This window comes from Bufo bufo, chromosome 6 (genome assembly GCF_905171765.1).
Source record: "Bufo bufo chromosome 6, aBufBuf1.1, whole genome shotgun sequence".
NCBI classification, from domain to species: Eukaryota; Metazoa; Chordata; class Amphibia; order Anura; family Bufonidae; genus Bufo; species Bufo bufo.
Window position 1 is genome coordinate 122,857,963 of NC_053394.1, and position 27,930 is coordinate 122,885,892.

The following is a 27,930-nucleotide window of genomic DNA, read 5'->3' on the forward strand; positions in this document are numbered from 1 at the left end:
CCCGCCTGTGATGGAGCCCAGCACCGCCTATGTCCTCCGAATCTCCTCCTTTCATCAACGATAGATTGCCGTAATCTCGCAATGCGCAAGCTCGCGTATGCGCAGTTCCTTCCCTAAGGGTGATGCCAGCACAGGGAAGGAACACTATACCGGCACTGCGCATTTCTCGAGCTCGCGCATCGCGAGATTACGGCAATCTATCGTTGATGAAAGGAGGAGATTCAGAGGACATAGGCAGGGCTGGTCTCCTTCACAGGCGGGCACGGCTGGGCTCCAGGAAGGTTAGTACAGCCCCTTGGACACATACAAGACTCATTTACATATATATAAAAGCATTTTTTAAGCACAATAAAAGCACACAGCTTTATGGGACAGGTATATTGCGGACATGCTAGTGGCGATCTAGCCGTGCATGTCCGCAGCTCTATAGCACAAATCTTGGTGACAGAATCCCTTTAACTTGCTGATGGTAAATAAATTTGACCATCATCCTTTATAGAGAGAAGTACTGAGGTAGACATTGCAGACAATATGTTCAGCCCACCATTCCGTAAGATTCACACTGTTTGGTTGGATCTTCATTTGGAATCAGTTTATAGACACAGTTTTTCCGGTCAAACACGAACTTGCATCTCTCCTTATCATAGTTTCCTGGTGTACCGTAACTATATGAAACAAAGGAATATTAAAACACATTATACACTGTGCTTATAAATACTGTACTGAAGTAAAACACTATGTACAGTATATAGCCTGGTAGTAGAGTCGAGTGGACACCTGGATGTTCAGGTTAGACGGGTTCGGCCGAACTTAACAAAAAAGTTCGAGTTCGGGACCCAAACTTGACCTGAACTTGACCCCGTTGAAGTCAATGGGGACCCGAACTTTTGAGCACTAAAATGGCTCTAAAAATGTCATGGAAAGGGGTAGAGGGCTGCAAATACCAGCAAAATGTGGTTAAGAGCATGGCAGGTGCTCTGCAAACAAATGTGGATAGGGAAATGACTTTAAATAACATAAAATACGTAAAAATAAAAAATAATAATCTTGATCTAGGAGGACGAGGTCCATATGGAGTAGGAGGCTGAGGAGGCATTGGATTTGGCGGTGTAGGTGGAAGCGGCGGTGGAGGAGGAGGAGGTAGCCTACACTGGTTTTAATTTAATTAAATTTTTTTATTAGGGTACACCCGAAAACATTGGGAAATAAAACCTGTTATAACCCCCTCCAGTCCTGCTAAACACACGTTCAGACAATACACTGACTGCAGGGCAGGCCAGCACCATCAAGGTGTAAAGTGCAAGCTCAGGCCATGTGCCCAATTTGGAAACCCAGAAGGGGGCAAACCAATCAGTCAGTTCGTGTAGGCGTGTGCACACATACTGCCCCACTATTTCGCACGTCCCCGTGATGTTCACGATCCAATTGAATATCTGCTCTATCAACTGTTGATGTTATTTTCTGCGTCTACTATGTTGATCACGGTTAGCGGCGAATCAGGGTTCCACGCCGGAGAGGGAGCGTGAGTAAGGGATAGCACATCCAAGGGAGATCAATGGATGAAATGTAATTGTGATCAAGCGGAAATGTGGGAGAAGCTATTAAAACGGAAGAATCAAAGGAAAGGAGGAGGCGCGTGGCATTACCCACTCCCGACTCGGGGAAGTAGTGACGATAAATAACAATACAGGACTCTTGAGATGCCCTGTTATTTCAATGATTAATAAAAAATTATAGGGAATGTCACTGGGGTATTTTGGATTTGGAAATAACAGAATAACAGAATAGAACAGCAGTATCTAAAGCCTGTATCTCACACTGACAGATGCAGACAAGGCCACAAATTTAGTATTTGGCCCAAAATAGGTGTTTTTTTAATAACAGAATAGAACAGCAGTATCTAACGTGTGTATCTCACACGGACAGATGTAGCAAAGGCTGCAATATTAAGTACTTTGCCCAAAATGGGTGTTTTTTTAAACCCAGAATATTATTGCTGTATTTCAAGCTTGTATCTCACTCTGACAGATGCAGACAAGTCCGCATATTTCGTTTTTGGCCCAAAATGGGTGTTTTTTTAAAAATAACAGAATAGAACAGCAGTATCTACCGTATTTTTTGCCCTATAAGATGCACCGGCCCATAAGACGCACCTATGTTTTTGGGGAGGAAAATAAGAAAAAAAATATTTTTAACCAAAAGGTGTGCTTTTGGTGGGTTTGGAACTAATGGTGGTCTGTGGATGGCACTATTACTGGGGATCTGTGGATGGCACTGTTATGGGGGGATCTGTGGATGGCACTGTTATGGGGGATCTGTGAAGGACACTGTTATGGGGGGATCTGTGGATGACACACTGTTATGGGGGGATCTGTGGATGACGCACTGTTATGGGGGGATCTGTGGATGACGCACTGTTATGGGGGGGATCTGTGGATGACGGACACTGTTATGGGGGGATCTGTGGATGACGGACACTGTTATGGGGGGGATCTGTGGATGACGGACACTGTTATGGGGGGATCTGTGGATGACGGACACTGTTATGGGGGGATCTGTGGATGACGGACACTGTTATGGGGGGATCTGTGGCTGGCACTGTTACAGGGGGATCTGTGTCTGGCACTGTTACAGGGGGGATCTGTGGATGGCACTGTTACAGGGGGATCTGTGGGTGGCACTGTTATGGGGGGGATCTGTGGGTGGCACTGTTATATATGTGCCATCCACAGACCCCCCACCCCATAACAGTGCCATCCACAGACCCCCTCAGCCCATAACAGTGCCATCCACAAACCCCCCACCCCTTAACTGTGCCATCCACGGATGTTCCCCATAAAACTGTCATCCACAGATCCCCCCCGCCGCTCCAGTATACTAATATAAAATGTCTTATTCAATTAAAAGTTATTAAACATGCCCCCTCACTCCTAATATTACCGTACATCCTAACCGCTTCAGTAGAATGCAGGCAGGCAGGCTGGGCGGCAGCGTAACTTCAAGAGGTAGTCCCCTGAAATGGTCTTCCAACAGTCTTGAAGGAGTTCAGCAGAGATGCTTAGCACTTGTTGGCCCTTTTGCCTTCACTCTGCGGTCCAGCTCACCCCAAACCATCTCGATTGGGTTCAGGTCCGGTGACTGTGGAGGCCAGGTCATCTGGCGCAGCACCCCATCACTCTCCTTCATGGTCAAATAGCCCTTACTTTCAAAGTTTTCCCAATTTTTCGGCTGACTGACTGACCTTCATTTCTTAAAGTAATGATGGCCACTCGTTTTTCTTTACTTAGCTGCTTTTTTCTTGCCATAATACAAATTCTAACAGTCTATTCAGTAGGACTATCAGCTGTGTATCCACCTGACTTCTCCTCAACGCCACTGATGGTCCCAACCCCATTTATAAGGCAAGAAATCCCACTTATTAAACCTGACAGGGCACACCTGTGAAGTGAAAACCATTTCAGGGGACTACCTCTTGAAGCTATGTGGTAACCAGATGTAGAGTGCCTGTCTAAGCAGTATATAACACTTGTATTTCACACTGACAGATGCAACCAGGGCTGTAAAATTTAGTATTTTGCCCAAAAAGGGTGTTTTTTAAAACCCAGAAAATTATTGCTGTATTTCAAGCTTAAACTGCACACTGACTAATGCTGCATAGGCCCCAGAGAGAGGGTATTGCCAAAAATTTGTGTTTTTTAAAACACAGAAAATTATTGCAATATTTCAAGCTTAAATTGCACACAGACAAATGCTGCAAAGGCCACAGATGTAGGGTCTTGCCAAAAATGTGTGATTTTTTTTAAAACCCAGAATATAATTGCATTATTTCAAGCTTCTTTTTGACTGTCACAAATGCACATATGCTGTGGTGGTGCACAGAACTTGCATAAAATGGCTGCCGCTGCCCACCTAACTAACAGATGGATAAAAGTTCTTTTTCTGGGTCACTGGGCTCAGGGCAGGGTAAAAAGATTGTGCACTGCACCCACAAAACAAAATCTAGGTAGATCGCTGAGTTAACAAGCACTTCTGATTAAATATTCTGTCCTATTCTCTCCCTCACAGTAGTAGAATCCTATCCCTACACTAATCAGAGCAGAGTGACGTGCAGTGCTATGTGACTCCAGCTTATATAGAGGGTGGGTCACATGCTGCACTAGCCAATCACATCCATGCCATTAGTAGGCATGGCTGTGATGGCTTCTAAGGGCACACGAGTTAAACGCTTGTTGATTGGCTGCTCTGCAGCCTTTCAAAAAGCGCCATTAACTCGCCGAACACCGAACCCGACCCCAAACTTTTAATGAAAAGTTTGGGTTCGGGGTCCAAAAATCCTAAAGTTCGGTACCCTACCTAGAAGCTATTTATCACTAGTGGGTTCTAAGTAGTTTTAGAGTGTTAATGGTAGTCTATACTTTCAACTTTTTTAAGGCTGTGGTGTACCCCTTGGCAGCTTGTCCCACTTTTCCTGCTCGTAGACCACTACCCACTTTAGTTGGGGGCTCTATGGTGGACCTCTGCTTTGGCACATCTATATTGGCGAACGTACTGCTTATTGCCACTGTTTATATTCAGGGTACTTCAGAAGAACTAGGCTTGCCAGAGTTATTCTGAGTAACAATGTTGGCATTATTACTGTTGGGGCTTTCTGCTTGGCAACATAAGGGCACTCTGGTTGGCAAAAAAAATTATGTGAATACTTCTATGTGTGCTTCAATGCACTATGTGCCCATTCTGATTGGTATAGTTATTTTTGAAGCGCTATGTAGGATGATAAGAACACTCTGCCAATCACGATTATTGTGGTGTACTGTGTAACACTATTATTAATGTGGGATCTGTTTGGCAGGGTTATTGTTGGTGGAACTATTACTTTCAGGGAACTATCTACCATTGTTGGGAGCACTGTGTATAACACCAATTACAGTCAGGAACCAAATGCATTGGCAGACTAGAGGCAAAACCCAGAGGGCGAGCCAGTGAGCCCCGTTATTCACAAAGCCCCTGGTGGTAGGGAGTAACTGGGCCGATGACTCCCTGTACACTTGGCCGCTAACTGCAGCGGAAACAGACAACGAGACTGGAACCCAACCAAACACAGGACACGGAACAGACAACAAGACAAATGGGAACCAGCACAGAAGCATATGCCTGGACCCCATGCGGAAAGGAAGCATGGCAGTCTCAGGCAGAGCTGCAGACAGACTAGAGATCCTCCCTCCAGAGAACCCAGGGACCCTCTCACGAAGGCAGGACAGACAGGAAAAGAAGCAGTAGGCACTACCAGGCTAGACATGGAACACACAGGATCGGAAGCAGTAGGCACTGCCAGGCTGGACATGGAACAGAGTGGATCCAGACAGAGAACAGATACAGAAGAACAGGAAAGGCATGGACAAGTATAACAATGTCACCACAGAACAGGTACAGAAAATCAGATAAGAAAACAACAACAATGCATTACCAGGCGACACCACAAACAAAGGCAGATGGCAATACCCCCTGGGGCAGCAGCAAGAGGCTACACCGAGCAAGGCTGAAGACAGAACTGACCCTGAGCCCCAGAGCTCACAGATAGATATAGCTGGATTAACAAAGGCACCTGATAAGCCACACCAGGAACAGACCAGGGGAAGTTAACCCCACCAGAACCAAACAGGGAGGGAAGCCTGCATGAACAGAGAAGTGAACACAGGCTGCAGTACTGGACGTTTTTCCCCTGGCAACCAGCAAACACGGAGTTACCCGCAGCCAATACGCAGACCCCAAACAATCCATGACACAAACAGAAATGCATCCATACTCAAACCCTGTTCACACACAAGGCCGCAGCCAGCACGCGTCACAGAATCAGCATACATTGTAACACCCACAGCCAGTACACAAAGGTCATGCAGCCAGCTTGCACGGCACCTGTGACAGGAGCCACAGAGATACAGACACAGGGAGCCACAAACACAGGCCACAGTTCAAACACAACACCGCAGCCCCAAGCAACCAGCATACACAGGTGTCAGCCTGCAGCCAGTATGCGAGAGCGCCAGCAGCCAGCCTGCACCTAAACAGTGTCAAGAACTGTACAGAGATACAGCCCTGGGGAGCAAACACATTCAAAGGCAACAGTTCACACAAGACACCGCAGCCAGTACGCAGCCCTAAGCAACACAGAAGTCAGCCTGCAGCCAGTACGTGAGAGGGCATGCAGCCAACATGACCACAACTGTCACAGTGAACCGCATGTGACACAGCACCAGCAACAGGAGCACTATCTATATGAAATTATTTCCTGGGTGCTAATTGTGACAGTACTCATTTCAGAGTGTATTGTATGTCAGTCTGTTATGATTTATTACATATGGACTTTTTTATAATGAACTAGTGAAGGATTTCCCTTACGCTGTGCAGCATTCGTATCTTCCATTAGAATCACATGTACAGTCAAGGCAATCTTTTGTCCGCCACTGGCTTTTCAGTTGATACATCTTTTTTCTAAAGTAACAACCTGCAAATAAAAATATTTAAAATAAATTCAACATATAAAAACAAAGACAATAAAAGACAGGTTTATTCTGGCATTTTATGGGAGATCCTGCCATAGCAGCATTAGTACAAAGATGCGTCCTGCGCAATGTCTTTTCCTGACAGGTCTGGCCACGTCTGTCCTCTCAGTGGCGTTGTTAGGGATACTAGCTGGTGTTTGCACAGAGCACACTGCTGTCCAGTAGCAGGGCTCAGCTACTCCTCCAAGCAGAATGTACGGCTGTCCAGTAGGGATGAGCCCACCCGGGTTCATACCGAACTTTGCAAGTTCAGTTCAAGTACCCGAACCCAGACTTTTTCACTGAAGTTCGCTTTCGGTGTTCGGGTGATTGTATTATTTTCCGTTATAAGATGGTTATATCAGAAAATAATAGCATTCTTAAGTCAGAATGCAAAACAATATGGACATTTAGGGGTTGAAATTTAAAAAATAAATAAAAATCACCTCATCCCCTTGATCGCACTGCAGCATCTTCTTCTATCTTCACTGAACAGGACCATCCAAAGGACCTGCAATGTGCGCAATGACATCACTGCGCCCTCCCACATGGTGATGTCATCACGTATATCTTAGGTCCTTTGGCAGTTCCTGTTCAGTAAAGATATAAGAAGCTGCTGCAGCGCGATCAAGGAGATGAGGTGAGTTGTTTTGCTTTTTTTTACCCCTTAATGGCCATATTGTTTTGCATTCTGTCTTAAGAATGTTATTATTTTCCGATATAACCATGTTATAACGGAAAATAATAAAGTGAAGTTTGGGTCCCCGTTGACTTCAATGGGATTCAGGGTCAAGTTCAGGTCCCAAACCCAAACTTTGACCTGAAGTTCGGCCGAACCCGGCAAACCCGAACTTCCACGGGTTCGCTCATCCCTACTGTCCAGCCAATCAGTAAGCTCACTCAGAGGACCAATCCCTGTGCCTGGCACTCTATTTGGACTTGCTCTGTATCGCTTTTGTCAGTATTTTTGTCCTGCAATCATTTGACTACGGTAGTATCTGGATTAACCCATCATAACCTGTATTGGTATTGACTCTGGACTATGTGGTAACCCCTTTGTCTGCCCTTCTTTAACATGTAGTTTTTCCTGGTATTCACTCTGCTCTGCCTCTTATAATATTAGTATACTACTGCTAAGCTCATGTGTGGTATATTCACTCACACTCACCTTTAGGCTCTGTACCAGGTTTCACTTTTGTATCACCCCTCATGCAGGATGCATTAGTTACAACTACAAGGATTCCAGCACAAAATGCAATTGCCACAAGGAATTTCTAAAATGTATAAAATAAGATAAAAACAATAAAAAGCAGTTCTGAAATGTTGCTGGGTAAGGTCTTATTCACACATACATGGATTTTCACAGACCACGGTCCGTGAAAACCCGTCCTGCCGAGTGCACGAGCGCACGGCGTCATTGGTTGCTATGACGCCGTGCGCTTCATGCTGCCACCGCTGTACAGTAGTACACTTGTATGATCTGATGAGACCTAACTACAGCCTTTTTTTGCTTCAAGTGGAAGGAAGAGGAAGCTGTAATTACCCTGCACAGCCGCTGCAATGTAGACTTAGTGTAGATAAACACTGAAGAGGATACAACGTGAATATGAATTCTACAGGCCTTTCAAAGAGCTGGTTGGTGGGATTGATCTTAAATATTTTTAAACTAGAATATCCCCTAAGTAGACAAGCACCTCGATAATAGGGTATCAGAGTCCCTGGAGTGTATGACACGATGGTTCCAGTGGCAAGCTGCCGCTCCACTATTTTATGCACTCTAGGCACTCAGGTATCCCATTCCCATGAATAGTGGGGGCCCAAGTGATCAAGTAGATACGTGTTTACGGTGGAGCAACACATTTAAAGGCAAGGCTACCTTAGAAACCATTTTTTTTTATTGTCCCAGAATATCTAATATGAAAATTGAACCAACTTTACAATAGATCTTGATTGCAAAATGTCTTTTTATTTTGTTTCTGCAGCTCCTATGTCCATAGTTACATAAAACAAATCCTGAGTAGTCACATCACAAATGTATTTAAGAGACAATAGGATATACACTAATGGGTAACGGGTAACAGTGTTGAAAATTTTTGACTTTCAGGCTCTATTTCTCCCCATTCACTACAGCTTTGAATGTGAGACTACCATCATTTTATAGACAAACATCTTGGCTATCTCATACATAAATTGGACTTGCAACTATTTAGCATATGATTAATTATGCAAATTATTGTCATGTAACTGCATTGTTACTGTTTTGCTACTAAAATTCTAAATTCTAAATTCTAAATTTTAGTTTTTATTATTTTGTTAGTACAGTGATCCCTCAAGATACAATCGCCTCAGGATACAATATTTTCAACATACAATGGTCATTTCTGACCCATTGTAAGTTGAAACTAGACTCAACATACAATGTCTCAGACTCAGATCCAACCAATCAAGGCCACTTCTCTGGTAAAATAGCTGGATTAGTTGCTAGTTAGCAGCTACTCCTGACAGTTATATGTAAGGACTTGTTGTATCAGTCTTATTTATCTGCCTATTTTTTTAAAATCTACATTTTCTCTTATCTTGGATGACATTTTGGGGCTTTGGAACCGATTACTCAACTTACAATGGTTTCAACATACAATGCTTGTCCTCGAACCAATTAATACTGTAACTTGAGGGACCACTGTATTTTGTAAATCCACCTTAGACTTTTAACTTTGCCTGAATTCTTCTGTGCATCTTCTCGATCAGATTCAAGCATGTCTCGACCGAAATCTGTTCCCAAGTCTCTTCTACACATTCCCAATGTTGGTGCATACTGGCCGACTCACTTGGGTACGAATACAGCTTTTTCTTCAACTCTACCCACAAGTGTTCGATTGGTTTGAGGTTTGGGGACTGTAGTGGCCAATCCAGTACCTCTACTTTATTGTCACTGAACAATTTCTTCGCCGATCTCAACGTATGCTTCCGGTCGTTGTAATAATGTACTAACACTATGTCATCCTTTTCATACCCATAGTACTCAAGTCTACAAAGTAACTCATCTAGTAGGATACTCACATACAGCTCAGCATTGAGACCACCATCGATCCTTATCCAAGTATCCAACCCCTTTGTGAAACACCCCTATATCATCAGGCTTCCTCCACCAAACTTGACAGTTCCTTCTATTTCTCGACCCGTTAGCCCCCTTTTTCCTTGTTTATTACAGACGCATTTGCATCCATCAGAGCCCAGTCTATTGACTTTCATCCCATCACTTCAAATCACCCGTTTCCAATCTTGTGAAGAGCACTCTAGCAGTGCACAGGTTCATAAAAGCAGCGGCAGGCATCAATGTGAGAATTTTTCACCAAGTCACTGTGGGACATTAGTGTGGCGGTATGCAAGATGTGTGGGCAGAAGGTGAGGCGTGGCCAGGGTGCTAATGTTGGCATGAGAGCCCAGTGTCAACACATGTAGTGTCACCATAAAGTGGGAAAACTGTGTCACTCATTTAGAGTTACAGCCTGATGCATCTCCCACCAGCCTGCACCCTTCTCCAACAGTCAGAGCTTGTCAACATCAGCAGAAGGAAGCTATTATTCCTTCCCATCAAATTCAATATTGTCTATTGCTCCTGATGCTCCTCGTCACTTTTTTGAACAGCAATCAATCACTAAGGTGATTGCAAAAAGACAACAGTATAAGTACACTCTTCCAATGCAGTTGACTATTGAATGTGAAAATCATTCTTTTTTTATACACAACTTAGGGGGGGCAGGTCTCAATGATGACCATTAGAGATGGCCTTGCGGTTCGCCCGGTGGTTGTTTTGCGGCGAACTTTGCGTGTTTGCGATTCGCCGAACATGCGAACATATGGCGATATTCGCGCCCGCCATATTCTTTTACATTGTGAAGAACTTTGACCTATGACACATCCATGAGGTGTAGAGATGGCCTTGCGGTTCGCCCGGCGGTCGTTTCGCAGTGAACTTTGCATGTTCGCGATTCGCCGAACATGCGAACATATGGAGATATTCGCGCCCGCCATATTCTTTTACATTGTGAAGAACTTTGACCTATGACACATCCATGAGGTGTAGAGATGGCCTTGCGGTTCGCCCGGCGGTCGTTTCGCGGTGAACTTTGCATGTTCGCGATTCGCCGAACATGCGAACATATGGAGATATTCGCGCCCGCCATATTATTTTACATTGTGAAGAACTTTGACCCATGACACATCCATCAGGTGGTACAGGACAGCCAATTGAGACATTTCAGCACATGGACATACCCCCTACCTTATAAATAAGCCTGATCTGGCCGCCATTTTGCAGTCAGTGTTTTGCCAGTGTAGGGAGAGGTTGCTGTGTGCAGCAGGGACAGGCTGTTAGGGATACCAAACGCTAGCTAATAGGGCCACAAAAGTGCTTTTAAGGAGACTGGTATAGGTGTGCTATTGATAGGTGTGATACACAGAGGGGTGCGATATACTTATAATATACTTTTATAATGAGTCAAAAACTCATAGATCTATATAGTGATCACCTGGAAGTCAGGGGCCTAGGGGCTAGGGGCTTATAAGGGCCATTTTTATATAGGGCAAGGTTCCGGACGGAGTCGCTCTTATCAGGGCAGGTGGTCTGTGGTTAGGTTATCAGGGCCAGAATAGCCCCCCCCTTCCCGTAGGGCAATATCAGGGACAGTTCCTTGCCCACCCTGTCCTTCAATACCACATCATCATCTAGCCCAGGGATAGATGGTTTTTGCATTCCCTCCCGGATTCATGGCTGTGCACTGGAACCCCCCGGATTGTGGTAGGACATATGGTTTCTGATTTGGTGCCGCCGAGCACCTGATTTAGTGCCGCCGAGTACTTGTTATTGCCACATCTATGCTTTTTGCTTAACTTTAATAATTTAATTTATTTTAATTTTGAGGGATATCTTTTCACACATCCACAAAATGGGTCCGCACCCGTTCCGCAATTTTGCGGAACTGGTGCAGACCCATTAATTTTCAATGGGGCCGGAATGTGCTGTCCACATCCGCATTTGTGGATCCGCACTTCCGCATCCGTGCTTCAGTTTCCGCAAAATAATAGAACATGTCCTATTCTTGTCCGCAATTGCAGACAAGATTAGGCATTTTCTATTATAGTGCCGGCGATGTGCGGTCTGCAAATTGCGGAATGCACATTGCCGGTGTCCGTGTTTTGCGGATCCGCAAAACACGTACGGACTTGTGAATGGACCCTCATAGTAACATTATTAACCGCCTCCGGACCGCCTAACGCAGGATCGCGTTCCGGAGGCGGCAGCCCTGCGCACAATCACGCATATATGCGTCATCTCGCGAGACGCGAGATTTCCTGTGAACGCGCGCACACAGGCGCGCGCGTTCACAGGATCGGAAGGTAAGCGAGTGGATCTCCAGCCTGCCAGCGGCGATCGTTCGCTGGCAGGATGGAGATGTGATTTTTTTAACCCCTAACAGGTATATTAGACGCTGTTTTGATAACAGCGTCTAATATACCTGCTACCTGGTCCTCTGGTGGTCCCTTTTGTTTGGATCGACCACCAGAGGACACAGGTAGCTCAGTAAAGTAGCACCAAACACCACTACACTACACCCCCCACTGTCACTTATTAACCCCTTATTAGCCCCTGATAACCCCTGATCACCCCATATAGACTCCCTGATCACCCCCCTGTCATTGATCACCCCCCTGTAAAGCTCCATTCAGACGTCCGCATGATTTTTACGGATCCACTGATAGATGGATCGGATCCGCAAAACGCATACGGACGTCTGAATGGAGCCTTACAGGGGCGTGATCAATGACTGTGGTGATCACCCCATATAGACTCCCTGATCACCCCCCTGTCATTGATTACCCCCCTGTCATTGATCACCCCCCTGTAAAGCTCCATTCAGACGTCCGCATGATTTTTACGGATCCACTGATAGATGGATCGGATCCGCAAAACGCATACGGACGTCTGAATGGAGCCTTACAGGGGCGTGATCAATGACTGTGGTGATCACCCCATATAGACTCCCTGATCACCCCCCTGTCATTGATTACCCCCCTGTCATTGATCACCCCCCTGTAAAGCTCCATTCAGACGTCCGCATGATTTTTACGGATCCACTGATAGATGGATCGGATCCGCAAAACACATACAGGCGTCTCCCTGGAGCCTTCCAGGGGGGGTGATCACCCCATATAGACTCCCTGATCACCCCCCTGTCATTGATCACCCCCCCTGTCATTGATCACCCCCCCTGTCAGGCTGCATTCAGATGTCCGTATGATTTTTACAGATCCACGGATACATGGATCGGATCCGCAAAACACATACGGACATCTGAATGGAGCCTTATAGGGGGGTGATCAATGACAGGGGGGTGATCACCCCATATAGACTCCCTGATCACCCCCCTGTCATTGATCACCCCCCTGTCATTGATCACCCCCCTGTAAGGCTCCATTCAGAAATTTTTTCGGCCCAAGTTAGCGGAAATATTTTTTTTTTCTTACAAAGTCTCATATTCCACTAACTTGTGTCAAAAAATAAAATCTCACATGAACTCCCCATACCCCTCACGGAATCCAAATGCGTAAAAAATGTATATTCCAGACTTCTTCTTACGCTTTAGGGCCCCTAGAATGCCAGGGCAGTATGAATACCCCACATGTGACCCCATTTCAGAAAGAAGACACCCCCAGGTATTCCGTGAGGGGCATATTGAGTCCATAAAAGATTGAAATTTTTGTCCCAAGTTAGCGGAAAGGGAGACTTTGTGAGAAAAAAATAAATAAAATCAATTTCCGCTAACTTGTGCCAAAAAAAAAAAAAATTCTATGAACTCGCCATGCCCCTCATTGAATACCTTGGGGTGTCTTCTTTCCAAAATGGGGTCACATGTGGGGTATTTATACTGCCCTGTCATTTTAGGGGCCCTAAAGCGTGAGAAGAAGTCTGGGATCCAAATGTCTAAAAATGACCTCATAAAAGGAATGTGGGCCCCTTTGCGCATCTAGGCTGCAAAAAAGTGTCACACATCTGGTATCGCCGTACTCAGGAGAAGTTGGGCAATGTGTTTTGGGGTGTCATTTTACATATACTAATGCTGGGTGAGATAAATATCTTGGTCAAATGCCAACTTTGTATAAAAAAATTGGAAAAGTTGTCTTTTGCCGAGATATTTCTCTCACCCAGCATGAGTATATGTAAAAAGACACCCCAAAACACATTGCCCAACTACTCTTGAATACGGCGATACCACATGTGTGACACTTTTTTGCAGCCTAGGTGGGCAAAGGGGCCCACATTCCAAAGAGCACCTTTCGGATTTCACAGGTCATTTACCTACTTACCACACATTAGGGCCCCTGGAAAATGCCAGGGCAGTATAACTACCCCACAAGTGACCCCATTTTGGAAAGAAGACACCCCAAGGTATTCCGTGAGGGGCATGGCGAGTTCCTAGAATTTTATATTTTTTGTCACAAGTTAGCGGAAAATGATGATTTTTTTTTTTCCCTTACAAAGTCTCATATTCCACTAACTTGTGACAAAAAATAAAAACTTCCATGAACTCACTATGCCCATCACGAAATACCTGGGGGTGTCTTCTTTCCAAAATGGGGTCACTTGTGGGGTAGTTATACTGCCCTGGTATTCTAGGGGCCCAAATGTGTGGTAAGAAGTTTGAAATCAAAATCTGTAAAAAATGGCCGGTATAATCCGAAAGGTGCTCTTTGGAATATGGGCCCCTTTGCCCACCTAGGCTGCAAAAAAGTGTCACACATGTGGTATCTCCGTACTCAGGAGAAGTTGGGGAATGTGTTTTGGGGTGTCATTTTACATATACCCATACTGGGTGAGAGAAATATCTTGGCAAAAGACAACTTTTCCCATTTTTTTATATAAAGTTGGCATTTGACCAAGATATTTATCTCACCCAGCATGGGTATATGTAAACACCAAAACACATTCCCCAACTTCTCCTGAGTATGGCGATACCACATGTGTGGCACTTTTTTGCAGCCTAGGTGGGCAAAGGGGCCCACATTCCAAAGAGCACCTTTCCGATTTCACCGGTCATTTTTTACACATTTTGATTTCAAACTACTTACCACACATTTGGGCCCCTAGAATGCCAGGGCAGTACAACTACCCCACAAGTGACTCCATTTTGGAAAGAAGACACCCCAAGGTATTCGCTGATGGGCATAGTGAGTTCATAGAAGTTTTTATTTTTTTTCACAAGTTAGTGGAATATGAGACTTTGTAAGAAAAAAAAATCAAAAAAAAAATCATCATTTTCCACTAACTTGTGACAAAAAATAAAAAGTTCTATGAACTCACTATGCCCATCAGCGAATACCTTAGGGTGTCTACTTTCCGAAATGGGGTCATTTGTCGGGTGTTTGTACTGTCTGGGCATTGTAGAACCTCAGGAAACATGACAGGTGCTCAGAAAGTCAGAGCTGCTTCAAAAAGCGGAAATTCACATTTTTGTACCATAGTTTGTAAACGCTATAAATTTTACCCAAACCATTTTTTTTTTTTACCCAAACATTTTTTTTTTTATCAAAGACATGTAGAACAATAAATTTAGAGCAAAATTTATATATGGATGTCGTTTTTTTTGCAAAATTTTACAACTGAAAGTGAAAAATGTCATTTTTTTGCAAAAAAATCGTTAAATTTCGATTAATAACAAAAAAAGTAAAAATGTCAGCAGCAATGAAATACCACCAAATGAAAGCTCTATTAGTGAGAAGAAAAGGTGGTAAGTTGCATGACCGAGCAATAAACGGTGAAAGTAGTGTAGGTCAGAAGTGTAAAAAGTGGCCTGGTCTTAAGGGTGTTTAAGCTATAGGGGCTGAGGTGGTTAAAGGTTACGTTTTATCTTTATGTATATTTTAATGGATTGCCTTCCTTGTACAATGTTATAATATACTTTCTAACATAGAAAGTATATTATAGTGCATTTGTATTGTGCGGCAGTTGTGTGCGGTTCTGCTGCGATACCGCAGGTATATAGAGGGACAAGCGTTATTGGAACAAAAGGGTTCGATATACCTGCTTCTACAAAATACAGATTAAGGGGTTTGATATACCTCCTTCCACCAAATATTGATTGAGGGCTGCGATATACCTGCTTCACAAAATATTGATTGAGGGCTTTGATATACCTGCTTCCACAAAATACTGATCGAGGGCTGCAATATACCTGCTTCCACAAAATACTGATTATGGGGATTGATATACCTGCTTCCACAAAATATTGATTGAGGGCTGCTATATACCTGCTTCCACAAAATACTGATTAAGGGGTTTGATATTCCTAATTCCACCAAATATTGATTGAGGCCTGCGAGATACCTGCTTCCACAAAATACTGATTAAGGCATTTGATACACCTGCTTCCACAAAGTACTGATTAAGGGGTTCGATATATCTGTTTCCACCAAATATTGAATGCGGCCTGCGATATACCTACTTCCACAAATACTGCTCTTCTCTAGGGACTTAGGCACAGGGTCATTTTGAAAATGACAGGCAGAGGCAGGCCGTTCCGCAGGGTTTGGTTGGGCAGGTGCACCAGGCCGGAGCCTAAGTGGGAAGTTGGAAAAGACGCGTGCGATTACTTCAAAGGACGCACCAGAGTTGGTTGAATGGCTCTTTTAGCTTTCCGCTTCTGCACCCTCCTCATCCTCTGTATCTGCACCCTCTTCACTCTCTGCTGTGTGCACTCCCAAAGACACCACCACCATAGCCCCTCCACTCGCGTCAGAGGAATTATTTTCCCATTCATTCCGAGACCTTACCGATGCACAGCCATTCTTGACATCAGATAAGGAAGAGACGGTAGCAACGGCCATTACCCAGTGGTCTGACGACAGTCCCCAGATCAGCCCAAGAGGGATGGTCCCCGCTGTTGCTGCTTACTCTGAGATCTCAAATGTCAGTGGTGGTGAAGATGACGATGATGACGTGTCGATGGACATCATGTGGGTGCCCACAAGAGAGGAAGAGAAGGAGAGTACAGAGGGAGAGACGGAGCAGCAGAGAGGGAGGAGAAGGAGGAGAAGGAGGAGAAGGAGGAGAAGGAGGAGAAGCAGGCAGAGCTCGCAGGGCACAGGAGGCAAAAAGCATACTGCAAATGTATCTGGAGCGAGCCATCCACCATGCACGATCACTTCTGGTGCCTTCACGGTGCCGGCACATGGCTCCGCAGTGTGGGCTTTTTTTAACGTGTCCGCTGCTGACAATAGTGTTGCCATCTGCAGCCTGTGCTGTCAATGCATAAGTCGCGGTAAGCCCAACACTTACCTTGGGATGACCGCCTTAAGAAGGCACCTGGCCTCCCATCACTGAGCCCAGTGGGAGCAACGCTGTCAGAACCCACCAAAGCCACACTGCCGGCGCTCCACATCCTGCCTCTTCTCCTTCTCCTCTCTCCTCCCATTTGTCCTCCACTCCACCTTCCACCATGCCGTTCATCTGACAAAAGGCAGGCTTCCATGGCCAAAATGTTCGAGCGTAAAATGTTGATGACGCCGGATAACCCTCTTGCCCAACGACTGACCTCTGGCTTGTCGGAACTGCTAGCCCGCCAACTCCTGCCATATAAACTGGTGGACTTGGAGGCCTTTTGAAAATTTGTGGCCATTGGCACACCATAATGGAAGGTCCCCTAAGGAAATATTTCTCCCAGAAGGGCAATCCCAGAGCTATATGGCCATGTTTAGCGGCAAGTGAATATATCTCTGGCACACAGTGTCTTTGCCAAGATACATCTGACCACAGACACATGGTCTATCAAACACGGGCAGGGAAGGTACATAACTTTCACTGCCCACTGGGAGAACCTTCTGACGGCCGTCAAGCATGTAACCCGTTGCACTCGTGTGGAATTGGTGTTACCGCCACGGATTGCATGCAGGCCTGCCTCTTCTTCTCCTCTTCCTACTCCATCCTCCGTCTCCTCCTCGGCTGACTCCTCCTTTTCCACTGCTACCGCCACTTCCGCTGCACCCCCTAAGCTTCCCAGAAACTATTTGACGTTCCAGGTGAGACATTGCCATGCTGTGCTGCGGCTGTTGTGCCTGGAAGCCAAGAGCCACACCGGTCCTACACGTCTTTCAGCTCTGCGGTCACAGGCCGATCAGTAGCTAACCCCGCTTAATTTGACAGTTGGTAAAGTGGTGTGCGACAATGGTGTCAATCTGCTGAGCATGCTGAAACATGGCAAAATGACACACGTGCCGTGCATGACAAACTTTCTGAACTTAGTCGTGCAGCGATTTGTTGCCAAATACCCTGGGGTCAGGACATCTTGCGGCAGGCCAGGAAAATCTCTGGCCATTTTAGAAGATCTTACACAGCCATGACTTGCCTTGCTAACGTTCAGTGGAGACATCACCTGCCCGTCAGACGTCTGTGACTGTCCGAAGCGCTGGAACTTCACCTTGTATATGCTTGATAGGCTGCTCCAGCAGAAACAAGCCGTTAATGACTACCTGTGCGAACTCTGCAGCAGGACAGGTTCTGGGGAGCTTGGTTTCTTTTCACCGCGCCAGTGGCTGCTCATGTACGATGCATGCAGACTTCTGCGGCCATTTGATGAGATCACCAAACTGGTCAGTCGCAGCCATTGTGCCATCAGTGACATCGTACCTTACGCCTTCTTTCTGGAGCGTGCATTGCATCGTGTCATTGATCAAGCTGTTGAGGAGCAGGAGCTGTAAGATGAGGAAGTCGCAATGCTGAATGAATCCCCAGGGGAGGCTACTCCATCTGAGACAAGTCAGCAGGAGTCTGAAGAGTTGTCAGAGAAGGATGGTGGCTGGGGGAGGAGGATGAGCAAGAAGAGCAGGCTTTGAGGGGAACTTTAAACTTTTCAGGGATCCCTGGTGTTGTCCATGGATGGGGGGAGGAGACTGAGGACGACATTCTCCTAGGCGATGAGCAGGAGCCGGGGCACTCCACCGATTCCAATTTAGTGAAAATGGGGGCCTTCATGTTCCAGTGTTTAAAGACGGACCCCTGTATAAAAAGCATAAAAGGCAAGGAACAATACTGGGTGGCAACATACTTAGACACCCGGTACAAACATAAAAAGGCAGACATGTTACTAGCATCACAGAGGGCTGTCAGAATCCAGCATTTCCAGGCCTTGCTTTGAGAGATGCTGCATTCTGCTGTTGCGGGTGCTGGCAGAGTAATTTCCACCCACAGAAAACGTTTGCGGGTAGCAATCCTACCACGCCTGCAAGAAGAGCGCGGTTTGAAGATGTGTTGGTCACTTCAGATATGAGATCATTCTTGCAGCCAACCCATCGACAGCCGCCCTTCGGATTCAGCCTGAGGGAACGCCTAGACCGACAGGTGTCCGACTACATTGGGTTAACGGCCAACGTGGAAGCTCTGATAAGCGAGGAACCCCTGGACTACTGGGTCTGCAGGCTTGACCTGTGGCCAAAGCTGGCACAATTTGCCATGAAACTCTTGGATTGCTCCTCGTCGAGTGTCCTGTCCAAAAAGACGTTCAGCGCAGCAGGGGTGATTGTGACCGATAAGCGCACTCGCCTAGCTCATGACAGTGTGGACTACCTCACATTTCTAAAAATGAATGAGGCATAGATCTCGGGGGAATTCAACACCTGTGACGACCACATGTAATTGAATTTCCTCATGCTAGCGCACACATATCCGCCACCACCCAGAATAAAGAATGGTCCTTGTCTTATGTACTGTATATACAGCAGCATAAAAGGCCTTTTCTGTCAGGTGAATGCCTAATTTTTGGGCCGTTACTGGCCGACAGTAAAATTTGTATCCAGTGACCGCCTAATGTACCTCCAGCCACATCATCACAAGTTATTTTCTGTCAGGTGAATGCCTAATTTATGGGGCCTGTACTGGCCGACATTAAAACTTTTTGTCAGTGACCACCTAATGTACCTCCAGCCACATAATCACAAGTTCTTTTCTGTAAGGTGAATGCATAATTTTTGGGTCCTGTACTGTCCTACAGTAAAATTTGTATTCAGTGACCGGCTAATGTACCACCAGCCACATCATCACAAGTTCTTTTCTGTCAGATGAATGCCTAATTTTTGGGGCCTGTACTCCCGTGGCCTAAAATAACATTTTTCTAGGCTCCAGCAGAGCACATTTTTGAGAGTTTCCCTTTAAGTCGCATGAAAATGGCCCTTGATTAAAATACTAATTTTTTTTGTGGGAATTTTTCCCAATAATTCCATTCTGGTATGTCACTGTCCATGTTATGGGACTATTTGTGCACTTCTAATAAGTATTTGGTGGCTGAAAATATGACCTGAAGGTTTTTCAGGTTCGCCTGCCATTAAAGTCAATAGGGCCGAAAGCACGGTTCGTGAACATTTGATCGCGAACACGCGTTTGCTAAAAGTCTCGGCCGATGTTCGTCCATCACTACTTATGAATACGTTAAACAGCAGAGTTGATAATATAAGCAGCACCGCAGGTCCAAAGTAAAATAGGTTGCCAGCAGATGTTGGAGCGATCCAATCTCACAAAAACAAAAATATCCCACGGCACTCCAGAAGAAGTAAAATGAATGTGACTTTAATTCACCAACGCAACGTTTCGGTCCACACACTGGAACCTTCCTCAAGCAGTGACAAACATAGTGGGTATAGCAGCATATATATAAGGTGAACAATTTACAGCATAATTAGTGTAATTAAGTAAAAACATAAGTAATGAAACTTTTAAATATAGCATAGTGTCCATAAGTGTATCCAAAGTTACCATTATTTATACAAATCAATCCAATGTTCAAAATAAATGTGAATAAATACATAAAATACATTCAAAATACAATTCATACTCAGGTGAAGATAATCCATAATTAGTGCACAGGTGAGAAGACACATGATAGTTAAAAAACACATATTTCATCATGAACCAGTAGTGATTACCTTGGCAGACATAAGGATCTCGGCGTGGACTGTGCATGACTGCGCATGCGCGATGTGTGTTTCCAACTTCCGCCCAAATGGTACGCACCGTTAGAACGCACACATCACTTCCTCCTCGGGACGTCATCAAATGATATCCTCCCACGGAGTTTAGTCGCATACAAAGATGGACATATTCGGAATCACATGACCTGAGCTCATTTGATTCAGCTCCTGGTGATCACCTGACATGTAGCCAGCGATACAACACAGGCACTAAAAACAAAGTCCAGTCACATGATCGAATCTGTCAAAAAGTTAAATTGTGAGTCCCCATGCATTCCTATCTCAAATAGCTACCCCATCCTATTAGACCATACCAGTAATGAAAGGCTGTATCTAAAGTTATTAATATGGTGAAAAAATGTGGAACGTGGAATCACAATTTGAAAGATATACTGTATAGTTCGGTTACATATAGATGAGAGTAGAAACACCCGCGCTAAACCACATAGTGAATGTGAGAGAATAGCCGGTGAGGACAACAGTGGTTGCCCCTCAGCATTAGGGGAATGGGTCCCACCACTATCTGCCACACTACTGTCCTATTCATATATGTATCTCTCAGGGCAAAGAGATAAATGTATCCAAGAATCCAGTATGCCAAGGTCACACTTCCAATGAGACCCTAATGTCTCTGGGGGTGGCATTTGTATCCTATATACCCACATAGTGTCAGATATGGAGAGTGGTGGCAATTGGTGGGTCCATTGTCTAATTTTAGATATGAGTCAAGGTAATATGCCAATTACTGGCTGTGGTTGGCCACTAAATCTAAAATATACTGATTCCCCACACATTCTATTATTGTGATCTGATCCCCTTACAGGAAGGTCTAATAGGCTACCTATCAGTGGGATATTGACAGGCAGACATAATACACTATACTTGATATACTAAGCTGTACAGTGCACACTACGCAAAATGTTAATGCTCTTAAAATATGGCACCAAAAAACATTTTAAAGACATTTTTTGTACAAAAGTGTTAAAAGCCTAATTTTTTTTAGTTTTTTTTAAACAGAGACATAGGAATCTTGACCCTGAAAATATATTTGAACACATGCTATACTAACCCTGGTGGTCCAGGCAGCATATCTGCCTTATATAAGGTATTTGTCTCCCTACAGGATAAGCTTTCTTATATCCAGCTATGAAAGGAGGATCTGGTAGTGCAATCTTATTTACGGGAATGGCTATAAATTCCTTATGAGATGGTAATTTAAGATGGTCCAGAATTAGAAAGGAAGGGGCTGCTCCATTCCATAAACAGCCCCACACGTTTTCACGGGTTGAGGCTTGCATTGCAGCTCAGCGCCATTAAAGTGAATGGGGCAGAGCTCTAACAGCACACATAACCTTTGAACTGGCTTGGTACTGTTTTTGGAAGCAGGCAGCTATCTTTTTGTAGTCCTGGTCAAAACATTTAACACCTGATACATTGACACAGATTTTTTGTTTTATATATATAAATTCCTCCCACCTTCAGAGGTTGAGGAGGTGAATGTTTATTGCTCAGACTTTTCCCTCTGTGCATTAATTCTGGATACGCTTCTGTTATCCTTTACAATCGGTAAGGGACATATCTCGTGCTTTGAGATTAGAAATTATTTAGACCATTATACATGCAATTTAATTTTAAAAAAAAGTTTCTGCTATAAAGGCTTCCTTAATTCCCTACCACTAAATAATACCACTAATTTTTTAGAATGTTAATGTAAAAACACATAGAATAGTGCTAAGTGAAATGAATATATGTATTGTATGAATACCTATTCTGATTTATATTGGTAATATTACCAGTTATAGAACTACAATGTAACAAGTCTGTCTAGAATAGAATACACTCACCATCCTGGAATGCTTTTGCTGTACTGAGCGTCTTGAACTTTGAGCCTCAGATTTATACTTGCTGGAGGACCTTCAGAATGCTATTGAGCAATATACAGTATTTTGAAATGTATGGCAATGACTTCTCTGTTATTTAGTCAGATTTTTCTAAGGCTCTGATCGCACCTCCATCAGAAATGAAAAGCGCCATGGAAGATAGTGGTACAATATAAGTGAATAATAATAATAATAATAATAATAATAATAAAATAATGTTTTACCTATGGACAGGGCCGATTCTAGCTATTCTGCTGCCTGAGGCAAAAATTTAAATGGCGCCCACTCTAATAAAAAAAAAGTATTAAAGCCAAGTAACTACTAGAGATGGCATTGCGGTTCGCCCGGCGGTCGTTTTGTGGCTAACTTTGCTCATCCGCGGTTCGCTGAACAGGCGAACATATGGTGATCTACGCCGGTGCCATATTCTTTTACATTGTGAAGAACTTTGACCCATGACACATCCATCAGGTGGTACAGGACAGCGAATTGAGACGTTTTAGCACATTCAGCACCTTATAAATAAACCTGATCTGGCCGCCATTTGAAATTCAGTCTTTTGCCAGTGTAGGGAGAGGTTGCTGTGTGGAGCAGGGACACTGTTAGAGACACCAAACGCTAGCTAATAGGGCCACAAAAGTCATTTTAAGGACTGGTATAGGTGTGCTATCAATAAGTGTGACTTACTGAGTGGTGTGATTTACTTATAATTAGAGATGTCGCGAACATAAAATTTTTAGTTCGCGAACGGCGAACGCGAATTTCCGCGAATGTACGCGAACGGGCGAACCGGGCGAACCGCCATAGACTTCAATAGGCAGGCGAATTTTAAAACCCACAGGGACTCTTTCTGGCCACAATAGTGATGGAAAAGTTGTTTCAAGGGGACTAACACCTGGACTGTGGCATGCCGGAGGGGGATCCATGGCAAAACTCGGGTTTTAATCCATAAAGGGCATAAATCACCTAACATTCCTAAATTGTTTGGAATAACGTGCTTTAGTGTAAGGGTTACGCCCGCTTCACAGTGACAGACCAAACTATGACAGACCAAACTCCCCGTTTAACGCACCGCAAACAACCGCAAACAGTCCATTTGCACAACCGCAAGCTCCCCATTTGCACAAGGTTGGATACCAAGCTAGCAATGTCCCGTTCCTTGTCCTCACTGACATCATTGAAGGTCTCTTCCTCCACCCAGCCACGTACAACACCAAGGGTCTCCGAAAGGTGACAACAAGCCCCCTGGGACGTCTGCTGTGGTTGGTCTTCCACCTCCTCAAAGTTCCCTTCCTCCTCTGACTCCTCTTCTTCAGACTCCTCTCTCTGCATTGCCGCAGGTCCAGCAATCGACGACGACAAGGCTGCTTCTGGTGGTGATGGTGACCACAACTCTTGCTCTTCATGCTCATCTACGGCCTGATCCAGCACTCTTCGCAGGGCACGCTCCAGAAAAAACGCATATGGGATGAGGTCGATGATGTTGCCTTGGGTTTGACTGACCAGGTTTGTCACCTCCGCAAAAGGACGCATGAGCCTACAGCCATTGTGCATGAGCATTCAGTAACGCGGCCAAAAAATACCCAGCTCCGCAGAGGCTGTCCTCTTTTTTTTTAATTAAAAAAAATCTGTTCTTACCAGTTTAATCTCTGTTTTGTCCCCTATCAGGGGCCGGTGTATGGAATAGATTTTTAGGAACCGGGAGATGGAAAAAGATGCTTGGTTGGTCCTCTTACTTCCAATTTGGGGCACTGCGCGTGCGCCGTGCAATGTAGTGTGCTACCAGATATGAGTGGTATGTTAAGTAGTACTATTCCTATCAGTTTAATCCCTGTTACATCCCCTATCAGGGGACGTGTATGGAATAGATTTTAGGAACCGGGAGATGGAAAAAGATGCTTGGTCGATCCTCTTAGGCTACTTTCACACTTGCGTTCGGAGCGGATCCGTCTTGTGTCTGCACAGACGGATCCGCTCCTATAATGCAAACAATGGTATCCGTTGCACCATATTGTGTCAACTTCAAACGGATCCGTCCCCATTGACTTACATTGTAAGTCTGGACGGATCCGTTTGGCTACGCACGGCAAGGCGGACACCCAAACGCTGCAAGCTGCGTTCGGGTGTCCGCCTGCTGAGCGGAACGGAGGCCAAGCGGAGCCAGACTGAGGCATTCTGAGCGGATCCGCATCCACTCAGAATGCATTGGGGCTGTACGGATGCGTTCGGGGCCGCTTGTGAGAGCCTTCAAACAGAACTCACAAGCGGAACGCCGAACGCAAGTGTGAAAGTAGCCTTACTTCCAATTTGGGGCACTGCGCGTGCGCCGTGCAATGTACTGTGCCACCCTATATGAGTGGTGTGTTAAGTAGTACTATTCTTTTATCCCTGTTACGTCCCCTATCAGGGGACGTGTATCGAATAGATTTTAGACAACCGCAAAGAGTTGTCAATAGTTGACACACTCATGACATAAATTTTATTCCTCTATGCATCAATCTCGGTGTAGTGATGACTGTGCTCGTGCGCATGTTTGGGAGATTGCACTTTTTTTCAGTGACCACCTAATGTACCTCCAGCCAAATAATCACAAGTTCTTTTCTGTAAGGTGAATGCATAATTTTTGGGTCCTGTACTGTCCTACAGTAAAATTTGTATTCAGTGACCGGCTAATGTACCACCAGCCACATCATCACAAGTTCTTTCTGTCAGGGGCCTGTACTCCCGTGGCCTAAAATAAAATTTTTCTAGGCTCCAGCAGAGCACATTTTTGAGAGTTTCCCTTTAAGACGCATAAAAATGGCCCTTGATTAAAATACTAATTTTTTGTGGGAATTTTTCCCAATGATTCCATTCTGGTATGTCACTGTCCATGTTATGGGACTATTTGTGCACTTCTAATAAGTATTTGGTGGCTGAAAATATGACCTAAAGGTTTTTCAGGTTCGCCTGCCATTAAAGTCAATGGGGCCGAACGCGCGGTTCGTGAACATTTGATCGCGAACACGCGTTTGCTAAAAGTCTCGGCCGATGTTCGTCCATCACTACTTATGAATACGTTAAACAGCAGAGTTGATAATATAAGCAGCACCGCAGGTCCAAAGTAAAATAAATTGCCAGCAGATGTTGGAGCGATCCAATCTCACAAAGATTGTAGAAAACAAAAATATTCCACGGCACTCCAGAAGAAGTAAAATGAATGTGACTTTAATTCACCAACGCAACGTTTCGGTCCACACACTGGAACCTTCCTCAAGCAGTGACAAACATAGTGGGTATAGCACCATATATATAAGGTGAACAATTTACAGCATAATTAGTGTAATTAAGTAAAAACATAAGTAATGAAACTTTTAAATATAGCATAGTGTCCATAAGTGTATCCAAAGTTACCATTATTTATACAAATCAATCCAATGTTCAAAATAAATGTGAATAAATACATAAAATACATTCAAAATACAATTAATACTCAGGTGAAGATAATCTATAATTAGTGCACAGGTGAGAAGACACATGATAGTTAAAAAACACATATTTCATCATGAACCAGTAGTGATTACCTTGGCAGACATAAGGATCTCGGCGTGGACTGTGCATGACTGCGCATGCTCGATGTGTGTTTCCAACTTCCGCCCAAATGGAACGCACCGTTGGAACGCACACATCACTTCCTCCTCGGGACGTCATCAAATGATATCCTCTCACAGAGTTTAGTCGCATACAAAGATGGACATATTCGGAATCACGTGACCTGAGCTCATATGATTCAGCTCCTGGTGATCACCTGACATGTAGCCAGCGATACAACACAGGCACTAAAAACAAAGTCCAGTCACATGATCGAATCTGTCAAAAAGTTAAATTGTGAGTCCCCATGCATTCCTAACTCAAATAGATACCCCATCCTATTAGACCATACCAGTAATGAAAGGCTGTATCTAAAGTTATTAATATGGTGAAAAAATGTGGAACGTGGAATCACAATTTGAAAGATATACTGTATAGTTTGGTTACATATAGATGAGAGTAGAAACACCCGCGCTAAACCACATAGTGAGTGTGAGAGAATAGCCGGTGAGGACAACAGTGGTTGCCCCTCAGCATTAGGGGCATGGGTCCCACCACTATCTGCCACACTACTGTCCTATTCATATATGTATCTCTCAGGGCAAAGAGATAAATGTATCCAAGAATCCAGTATGCCAAGGTCACACTTCCAATGAGACCCTAATGTCTCTGGGGGTGGCACTTGTATCCTATATACCCACATAGTGTCAGATATGGAGAATGGTGGCAATTGGTGGGTCCATTGTCTAATTTTAGATATGAGTCAAGGTAATATGCCAATTACTGGCTGTGGTTGGTCACTAAATCTGAAATATACTGATTCCCCACACATTCTATTATTGTGATCTGATCCCCTTACAGGAAGGTCTAATAGGCTACCTATCAGTGGGATATTGACAGGCAGACATAATACACTATACTTGATATACTAAGCTGTACAGTGCACACTACGCAAAATGTTAATGCTCTTAAAATATGGCACCAAAAAACATTTTAAAGACATTTTTTGTACAAAAGTGTTAAAAGCCAAATTTTTTTTAGTTTTTTTTAAACAGAAACATGGGAATCTTGACCCTGAAAATATTTTTGAACACATGCTATACTAACCCTGGTGGTGCAGGCAACATATCTGCCTTATATAAGGTATTTGTCTCCCTACAGGATAAGCTTTCTTATATCCAGCTATGAAAGGAGGATCTGGTAGTGCAATCTTATTTACGGGAATGGCTATAAATTCCTTATGAGATGGTAATTTAAGATGGTCCAGAATTAGAAAAAACATGGCTTCTCCATTCCATAAACAGCCCCACACGTTTTTTAACGGGTTGTGCCTTGCATTGCAGCTCAGCGCCATTGAAGTGAATAGGGCAGAGCTCTAACAGCACACATAACCTTTGAACTGGCTTGGTACTGTTTTTGGAAGCAGGCAGCTATCTTTTTGTAGTCCTGGTCAAAACATTTAACACCTGATACATTGACCCAGATTTTTTTTTTATATATATAAATTCCTCCCACCTTCAGAGGTTGAGGAGGTAAATGTTTATTGCTCAGACTTTTCCCTCTGTGCATTAATTCTGGATACACTTCTGTTATCCTTTACAATCAGTAAGGGAAATATCTCGTGCTTTGAAATTAGAAATTATTTAGACCATTATACATGCAATTTAATTTAAAAAAAAAGTTTCTGCTATAAAGGCTTCCTTAATTCCCTACCACTAAATAAAAAAAACAAACACCCTTTTTTAGAATGTTAATGTAAAAACACATAGAATAGTGCTAAGTGAAATGAATATATGTATTGTATGAATACCTATTCTGATTTATATTTGTATTATTACCAGTTATAGAATACAATGTAACAAGTCTGTCTAGAATAGAATACACTCACCATCCTGGAATGCTTTTTCTGTACTGAGCGTCTTGAA

At 44.2% G+C, this 27,930-nt stretch overlaps 1 protein-coding gene across 1 annotated transcript; it reads right to left on the reverse strand.

Moving 5' to 3' along the window:
* Positions 1-441: 441 nt before the first annotated feature.
* On the reverse strand, positions 442-27,920 carry LOC121005269 (beta-microseminoprotein-like). Its single transcript, XM_040437901.1, has 4 exons — positions 27,894-27,920; positions 7,708-7,813; positions 6,397-6,502; positions 442-665 (listed from the first exon to the last, which is right to left on the reverse strand). Exons 1-4 carry the CDS (start codon positions 27,894-27,896, stop codon positions 536-538), a joined length of 345 nt encoding a protein of 114 aa, XP_040293835.1. The 5' UTR covers positions 27,897-27,920; the 3' UTR covers positions 442-535.
* Positions 27,921-27,930: the final 10 nt, after the last annotated feature.